The sequence below is a fragment of the Bidens hawaiensis genome, unplaced genomic scaffold (genome assembly GCF_021521415.1).
Source record: "Bidens hawaiensis isolate Kalapana, Puna unplaced genomic scaffold, B.hawaiensis_p1.1 tig00000904_1, whole genome shotgun sequence".
In the NCBI taxonomy this organism is placed as follows: Eukaryota; Viridiplantae; Streptophyta; class Magnoliopsida; order Asterales; family Asteraceae; genus Bidens; species Bidens hawaiensis.
This window is the reverse complement of record NW_027491052.1, coordinates 1960250-1969839: the sequence shown is the minus strand read 5'-3', so window position 1 is coordinate 1969839 and position 9590 is coordinate 1960250. Positions and strand designations below refer to the sequence as shown.

The 9590-nt window shown below is 31.9% G+C and overlaps 1 protein-coding gene across 1 annotated transcript; it reads left to right on the top strand.

Moving 5' to 3' along the window:
* Positions 1-5564: 5564 nt before the first annotated feature.
* LOC143545387 (BEL1-like homeodomain protein 11) lies at positions 5565-8205 on the top strand. Its single transcript, XM_077037303.1, has 4 exons — positions 5565-6305; positions 6977-7359; positions 7890-7950; positions 8027-8205. The coding sequence occupies exons 1-4, from the start codon at positions 5637-5639 to the stop codon at positions 8129-8131; spliced, it is 1218 nt and encodes a 405-aa protein (XP_076893418.1). The 5' UTR covers positions 5565-5636; the 3' UTR covers positions 8132-8205.
* Positions 8206-9590: the final 1385 nt, after the last annotated feature.

Below are 9590 nucleotides of genomic sequence, written 5' to 3'. Positions count from 1 at the left end.
AATACGAGGGGATAATTGTGCGAACCCGCAGCAAAGCGCGGGCACTTCTACTAGTATATATATATATATATAGGATCAGGATCATGTGAGAACTTTTTGGGAATTGAGAACTATGAGAACCATTTTAGACCATAAAAAACCCAAAAATAAAAAAAATCATAAAACAAAAAAAAACACAAAAATAAAAAAAATAAAAAAACCAAAGTTCTTATTTATCATCCCGGTTTCCAAAAAAAAAAAATTCTCGGTTTAGCTTAATTACACATATATGTATAATATGTACATATATGTACACACATGTTTTTTTCCTATACACATATGTATAATGTAAGGTAAATGATAATGTACATATGTGTACATTCTGTAACTAGAGATTAAATGAAAATATACATATATCTATAGGTATAATACGAATTAAAAAGAAAAAAAATCAGTTTTTTTATTATACATATATGTATAATATGTACACACATGTTTTTTCCTATACACATATGTATAATTTAAGGTAAATGATAATGTACATATGTGTACATTACGTAACTAGAGATTAAATGAAAGTGTACATATGTGTATAGGTATAATACAAATTAAAAAGACAAAAAAAATTCGTTTTTTTAAATGAAACCGCAATGAAATATAAGAATTTTGGTTTTTTTACATTTTTAAAATTTTTGTTTTTTTTTTGTTTTATAATTTTTTTAAATATTTTTTTAGAGGCTTTTTTTTATAGTCCAAAATGGTTCTCAAAGTTCTCAATTTGCCAATGGTTCTCTTAGGATCCTTACCCTATATATATATATATATATATATATATATATATATAGAGAGAGAGAGAGGGAGAGAGAGAGGATGGTTCATGTAAGAAGTCAAGTTATTGTGAAAAGTGCCAGAAGTCAATCTGAACCACTCATCTAATTTTCAATCTTCCATCATTAAAAATATGAAAAGGGTATTAAAGTAATATAAATTTATTCTCTCTCTAATTAATATATATAATTAAAGCACATGAGTTACATTTCTAACTAATATATTAATCTAATCACAATAACTAAAAGATTTAAAAAATCAATAAATCTATAATACAATAAATTTAACTTTTTTACCCTATCTCTTGAGTTCACCCTATATAACTATAATTTTTTCCTACACCTCTTCAAAATTTTCATTCATATCTTTAATTTTTTTCATGCACGTCTTAATTTTTTCTACACATTTTCAATTTCTTCGTACCTATGCTTTTCGTCCTACACATCTTCAATTGTTTTCTGCGCATATTCAATTTCTTCCTACACATCATTAATTTTCCCACAAACATCTTAATTTTTTTCCTAGACATATTTTATTTTCTCATACACAACATATTTTTTCCCTACACAATTACATTATCTTCAATTGTTTACTACACATATTCAATTTCTTTTTACACAACATTAATTTTCTCATACACATCTTAATTTTTTTCCTACACATATTTAATTTTCTCATACATAACATATTTCTTTCCTGCACATGTACATTCGTCGTACACTTTTATTTCTCCTACACATTTTCAATTTTTTACTACGCATATTTAATTTTTTTCAACACATCTTCAAATTTTTTTCACACGTCTTTAATTTTCTCATATACATCTTATTCTTTTTCCTACACATTTTCAATTTCTTCGTACACATTTTTTTCTGTCTTACAAATATTCAAATTATTTTTATTTTTTTTTCAAAAAAGTAATCAATGATGAAGATACTATTTTGCTTAAATCTTATAAATTAAAAGTTGTTTATTGGTGAAAAAAGAACAAAATTAGATGTTGCACTAACATATAATGAAATAAATAAATTGTAACTTACAAATCATAACTTTTGGATATTTATGCTTTGAGCTTTATTTAGGGATAGATGAGATAAATTAATTAATTAATTATTTTATTCTACCTAAACTAACCTTTTCATATTTATTTTAATGCCTTTCAAATTTTATTAATTACAATAAATGCAATAATGTTTCAACCACTGATTAATAATCTAATGGTTGAAATCACTTCTTGCACTTCTCGCTATAAGAATCACTTCTGAAATGAACTTAATCCTATATATATACAAAGTATGGAATAGTCTTCCGATAATTTTTCCAATTTTTAGATGTATAAGACGGGTTGATAGATTCTAGGGTTTGAGTGGGGATCTAACTTTTACTTGAACATGACAAAACCTCACAGCCGCTTATACAATGACCTCCACTTGGAACAAAATCGTGAAATCGTGAAGCCGTTCATAACATGCATGGTAGTCTTTTGTCGGACTTCATAGAATATCTATGGACTTATCGCAAAGCTTTGGTGATGAATGCGATGAAGATGATGACGGTGATGATTATAGAGGTGATAACAAAGAGGATTATTACCATGCTTATAACGATGAATAATTTAAATTTTAATTAATGTTAATGCATTAATTCATTCTGTTTATTTTTTTTATATAATGTATTTTAATGCTTATTTAAAACAAAAATAATTAGCAACAAAATAATGATCGTTAACCACTAGCTTGGTCTAATGATAAATGCGTGTGGCTCAACCAACTGGTTGTGAGTTCTAATATCATTTGAGGCATGGGGTGAAATAGGTGGAAAAAAAACTTTCATTGTTCAAAAAAAAAAAAAATTTTAAAATGATTAATAACTTGGTCAACTAATATTTGATGGGTTTATTAGTTAATGTCTCGTTGCTTACACAATAATGACTTGATGATACTTTTGGTTAACTAATCACCTCCATTACATTCTCTTGATCTAATTAATAGTCCTATGGGACGCTATAATGTTATTAATTAAGCTACTACACTACCCAAATGGCTAATTTCTTAAAATGAAAGACTGATTTTTTTTAAACAACACTTATTATTTGTTAAATATGGAAAGAGATCACAAAGAAACTAATCTAGGAGGGAATGCATCTTCTATTGAGTTTGATATGATGAGACTACACTTTACGTGTAAACTTTTCCAATAACTCATCTAGGTTCACGGATATACTTTAAAGCTTAGGGCGTTAAAGTTGAGCTGACAAGAGTTGACGAGTGGCATACCATTGCGTTAAATGCAAGGTGGGTTATAAAAGAGTGGTAGGGGGGGGGGGTGGGGGACAATTTCCTTAGAATAAGATAGAATGAAATAGGGTACAACAGATGATATAATGCCTCCACAAAATTAAAGAGCGTAAATACCATGACCTTAGGATCAGCACATACACGTCAAACACACATGAATGGGTCCTTTCTCTTGCATTAATAAAAAAAAGTAATACTTCATTCTCATGAACAAATAAACAAAGTTTGCATAAATATTCCCCAAGTTTCACTAATTTCGTCTTTGGCCACAAAAAGTTTGGTGTTTTCCCTTTTAACCTTGATTTTTGAGTTTCTTAACTTTTTATCCCCGAATTCATATTTCTCAAATCAAATTCGCACCATCACAATTAATAAGAAGTGAAATTTCTTGTGTGTTTTTAATACATAACACTGAAACGTGAGATGCTGTTACATACGTAAATAACTTTGATATCAGGATTGCTTAAATGTTGATCAAGCACTTAAACTTTTCTTTTTTAATTAATCATTTTGGTATCTTAAAAACGTTCAGCTTTGTTTTAATTTTATATATTTAAATTATTGTCGCAAATTTGTTAAGTTTTCAACCAAAAATTTATAAAAATATCTTATTTATTTTAAAATTTTTTGTCATCTATGTTTTAACTTTTACATTTATACTATTTTTAACTTTGTAAAGATTTTTAAGTTTGTATGTTGAAAATGACTACTTATGTTTATGTTTGGTAAATATAGTATTTATGAATTCGATTTCCATTAATCCATTTATATATGTTTATGCATGAATATGTAATGTAATATATAGGTTTCCACATGCATCACGCGAAGAAAACCTAGCAACCTACGTACTATGGGTAATAAATCAAATCACAAATGTACATGTACAAAATCTCCGGGCATCACAAACCTCTTTGGATGGATAAGGTACAGATCTGTTCATAATAATATTGTTTGATGTGATCGGGTTAAGTCTCATTTATCATGTGTTTTGGCTTCTCAATTGTTTATCTAAAAGTTTGATTGCTGTTAAAAAAAAAAAAAGAAAACTCACTAGTTAATTATATACATATAATATAACATCAACTAATATAGGTTTTCTAACTATGATTCTTTTGGAGTTTTGGTCCAATAATCATATGAAAACAACACAGACACAGTCAAACATTAGCATACTGCATGCATGTAACTATGCAAGTACTCACGAGTGTGTCGGGCCCTAATTCAGACTCCATTGAAGAGGGTGGGGGTGGGGTAGGTGTAGAGTGTAGAGTGTGGTTTCCAAATGGAATTAAACTGGGAATATCAACATTGTGCAGATACTTTAATCAACTAGTGGGCCAAAGAAATCTTATCAAACATAATATATGAAATCAGAGACTGACTAATGAAAGAAACCAAAAAGAACAAAATTTAAACTATATTCTACATCAATCAATCACCTCAGCATATCAATTATAAAATTTTCGAGTTTCGCTCTGGCCGGTTGCGTAGTCAATTAATATCTGGTCGCATCCACAAAACCGACTGTGTTTATGGAGACATTTTTTTAACGGTATATATTATGTTACACGGGTTGCTTAGAGCATCCCGGATGGGGCATTTGTGAGAGCCAGGGGGCATGGACAATAGCATTGCGCTACTCGTCGATGGCTCAATCGATGGGGGCCCGTTCGTGGTGAAGAATGGGATGGTTGGATAGGGGTGGGGTAATTTTTCTAGTATACATATTTTTGTATGCATGTACATAAATATGTAAAAACATACAAAAAAATATGTTAATAAATTTATGGATTTTAAATTTCAATAAAAGAAAGCAGGATGTTGCAATAGTTACACCATGACCACCAATTTATGAGAACAATGCCCTTGCTTAAAAACATCTTTTTCAATACCATCTTTTTCATTAAAAGAGGGCTAAATATTCTCCATAAGTCTGATGACACAGATACAGACAATTTCAAAACATAAAAGAGGTACAAAAGATAGCCCCCCTCTCTAAATATTGATTTTATGAACTTTTTAGTTCCCCAAAGAAATTTGTAGTAAGCCAGCAGGCAAATTTAAAAAGCTGCTTGCTTTTGTTGTTGTTTTGTAGTCAGGGAAAGTAGCAGGGGACCATCCATTCTATTTAAATCATGCCATTTTACACAACTTTCACTTGGTTTTATCTCATTTTTTAGGCTTTGTTGCTTTGCATAGATCTTGCAGAGTCTATTGCTTGCAATATTTCAGTGGCTTCTCATTACACCTTTCTAGAGAGAGAACAGTAAAGAATCTTTTTTAGATAAATGTTGCAACATTTTAACCAAAGTTTGCAAAATGTGATGGAAACTATAAAACTGATTGTCTTGGCTTTCCACATTTTGCAAACTTCTTTAAATCCCAAAGTTTCTTGCTTTAACACCCTTCTTCTTTCTTCCCATCAAGATCTTCATTTCCTTTGTCACAAATCTTGACTATTAAGTCAAACCCACATGTCAAAATTGCACATTTTGACACTTGCTCTTTAATCTTGAACATTGTTTATTCATCATGGTGGCACCAGATTCTCCTTCAAACCCTAACAACATCCACCAGTTCCTCATTTCAAACCCAACCCACTATGAAAGTCAACCTTTTGACTCTTTTGGAGTTGACTTAAGAAACCTTGGTTCATACCCATCTCAACCTCTTAATAATATTCTCCCCTCCATTCAATCTCTTGGTGACAGAATATCAACATCAATCAACCTCATTCAACCTCAAGCAATCTCTGATGAGCCACAAGTCAACCAAAGTCAAAAGCTTTCACTCTCATTAGGCTCAAGCTTCTTGTTTCCATCTTCAAGATGTTACATGGCTTCTGAACAAGATTTTCAAGAAAAACCAAGAAAGTCTTATAACACTTCACAATATTCATCTTCTTCGTCTTCAAACAATCAACCTTCATACACATTTTATGGAACAGATTCACTCTCATCATCAATATGTGGTTCAAGATACTTAAAGCCAACTCAATCTTTACTTGAGGAAATGGTTGGAGTCAATGGGAAGGATCTTGAGTCAACCAACAAGTCATATGCTAGGAAACTATCAGGTTCTGATGAACATGGGTCGTTAAGGTTATGTTCTGAGTTAAAAACAGAATTATGCAGTGGGTTGTCAATGGAGAAACAAGAACTTCAAGCCACATTAGCAAAGCTCATTTCTTTATTAGAAGAGGTACTGTTTATTATTTATTAAGTAGTTTATATGTATTTATAAGTTTGATGATAATAAAAAAATTTATATATAGCAAAATGTGTATTTTTTTTGTTATTTTTCTCATATTTATGTAATAAATATATGTTAAATATGTAAAATAAAATTTATAGTTTTATACAAAAAATAGACTCATTTAAGCTTGATCGAGATCAATAAGTGAAGCTCGGGTTGGGCTATTTTATTAGGCAAGCTTATTTTTAGGTTTGATGGGCAGTGTATTATTTGTTAATTACTTTATATACAATATTTATATATATATATATATATATATATATGTTTTAAATTTAAAGTTATATATAGCATGGTATATATAAAGTGTTACATTAATTATTATTTTATTGATAATTATTAAAATTATAAAAAAATAAAATAAATAATAGATAACTTTATATAAATAATCTGCTCATTTAGGCTTGTGCGCTCGAGCTTGATAAATGAATCACGGGCTCTTTATTCAAACAAGCTTATTTTTTTGGCTTGAGCTCTTTTAAGCTCGGCTTGATTCGAGCTTTTAGCGAGCAGACCTCAACTAGCTCACAAGCGGCTTGGCTCATTTATACTCTAGGTTTAACAACTTAGTTACTGTTAATTAACTGTATTTTGGTGTTTAATTTTGGGTTATTTTTCAGCTTGAGAGAAGATATGAACAGTATTATCAGCAACTTGAGGAGGTGGTATCTTCCTTTGAGTTAAATGCAGGTTTAGGGTCAGGGAAATCATACACTGCATTAGCACTTAACGCGATGTCGGGCCACTTTTCGAGCTTAAAAGTAGCAATCTTGTCACAAATTTACGCAACCCGAAAGAAAATTATGCAAGATATGCCAAAAATTAACACAGGTTTTTCGCAACTAAGCTTGTTTGATAAAGAAACCAATAGACAAAACAGGATTGCCCTTCAACAGCTTGGAATGATCGGTTGCCCGAGACAGACTTGGAGGCCCATTAGAGGCTTACCCGAAACTTCTGTCATGATCCTACGGTCCTGGCTATTCGAGCACTTCCTTCACCCGTAAGTTCAATGGGCTTGTTGGCCCATTTCAGTATTGTGTCAAAACGGGTGGGTTGATCTGGCTGAGTATTGAATCAAAATGGGCTGGTTGGTGGGTTGAGTATTGGGCCAATCCGGGTCAGTTGGTCGAGTTGAGTATTAGGTCAAAACGGGTTGGTTGGTTGATTGGTTGGGAGTATTGGGTCAAATCAGGTTGGTTGGTCAGGTTGAGTATTGGGTCAAAACTGGTCAGTTGAGTATTGTGTTAAAAAGGGTCAGTTGGGCATTTGATCAAATTAGGCTGGTTGAGTATTGGGTCAAAAAGTGTTGGTAGGCCCGGTTGAGTATTGGGTCAAACGGGCCGGTCAGGTTGGGTATTGGGTCAAAACGTGCCTGTTGGACTAGGTTGTCTCAAAACGTTTATATATCATTGATGACGACTTTCAACCCGTTTGAAAACGTTTATATATCATTGATGACGACTTTCAACCCGTTTGACACCTCTGATAATACTTGTGCAGTCTTAAACGGGTTCTTGTAACTGGTGACAGGTACCCGAACGACAATGAAAAACTGATGTTAGCCTCACAAACAGGATTATCAAAGAATCAAGTAAATAGCTTAATAATAACTCATTAATATGCATGTGAATGGATTCTTGTTACTAATTTCGTCGAGCGTGTTTTAGGTGTCGAATTGGTTCATAAATGCACGCGTTCGACTATGGAAGCCTATGATCGAGGAAATGTACAAGGAAGAGTTTGCGGAATCATCGGAGGATTCAAATTTGTGACAGATCACAGAACTTGAAGATTGAAGAATGAAGGTTGTATCAATGTTGAAATATGTGTAGGGTTTCAATGGTGCTTTTGTTGTTGTTGTTGTCACTGAATGCATACTTATGTTACGTCATCAAGTTAATTGAATGAAACTGGCCTTAACTTGATCTTTCTGACCTCAAAAGGATAAACAAATAAGTGTGCATTAATAGATCTACAAGCATCACAGTTTTTTTTTTTTTTGGAAATTACCTGTATTTGATGAGTATTTTCACTTAAATGGATTTTCAACTTTTTGATCATAAGATTATCATGAAAGTTCACAAAACTATTGTAGTTGTAGTCTGATCTTACAGTTAAATCATCAATGTAACAATTACATGTTATACCTCTAAAGCTAAGATAAATGCTAGGGAAACTACAAAATAGAATGTAATAGAAAATACATAATATGTGTATCTTTTTATCATCTAAACAAATAAGTTATCATAGCATAATATCGAAAATGTGATAAAAGAGTTAAAGCAAATATTCATACCACATGCAAAGTATAGCTAAAGCAAAAAATCCAAGACTCACAACAATTATATAGGAATCAAAAATCAAATAACATAGAGCAAAAATGAATAAAGTTAATGAATGGTGCTTTTGAAGGCAATGAATGCATACTCATGTTATACCATCAAGTTAATTGAATCAAACTGTCCTTAAGTTGGATCTTTCTGACCTCAAAAAGTGTGCATTAATGGATCTACAAGCATCTCTCAGTTTTTGGCAAGTGGTACATGTATTTGATGAGTCGTTTTCATTTATGATGGATTTTCAACTTTTTTGAACGTAGAGCATATTGCCTTGGTATGTTCGTTTTGGAACTTTGCTAGTGTAGCAAACTAAGATCGAAGCATGTACACTTTATCACTTAATATGTCAAGTGGCAAGACTATGTCTTAAAATCAATATCACGTGTAAACTCGTTTGGCTAAAGTGGTTGTGTTCAATTAATCACGCGTTAAACTGCTTTACCCAATTGTGGTCCTTAACACATTCAAGCCATAAAAAACAGGAACCAAACAGGCTCCCACAACATCTTGCCGGTAAAGGCAAGGAAACCACCACAGCTTAAGTAATTTTAGCAAAAATCAAACTTACCGAAGGTCGATTTCAATTTGACTTAGAAATTACCAAAGGTTGTTGACATGATTGTCTATTGTGAGGAGCAGTGGGCATTGATCCACGCTATAAGCGCAGCTGTTGATCACCATTGGCACATAAGCTATTTAGTGTATGTTAATGCTTATGAGGCTCAGACATCTAAACAGTGGAAGAAACATCATAAAGCCACCATGGCTTCATTGTACCAGTGCTTCACAGTGGGTACTACGTCTTATATCGGAGTAACAGTTTTCCAAGAAGCTGCATCCGAGTAAACTTGCGCTTCTCTAAAAGCTACTCTTATTAACCGAATGCCATTCA

Bases quoted from the DNA above. Each gene is read 5' to 3' on its own strand.
- LOC143545387 (XM_077037303.1), top strand. From the start codon at position 5,637: ATGGTGGCACCAGATTCTCCTTCAAACCCTAACAACATCCACCAGTTC. The intron at 7,360-7,889 runs GTAAGTTCAATG...AACTGGTGACAG, and splicing joins TTCGAGCACTTCCTTCACCC to GTACCCGAACGACAATGAAA. The intron at 7,951-8,026 runs GTAAATAGCTTA...AGCGTGTTTTAG, and splicing joins CAGGATTATCAAAGAATCAA to GTGTCGAATTGGTTCATAAA.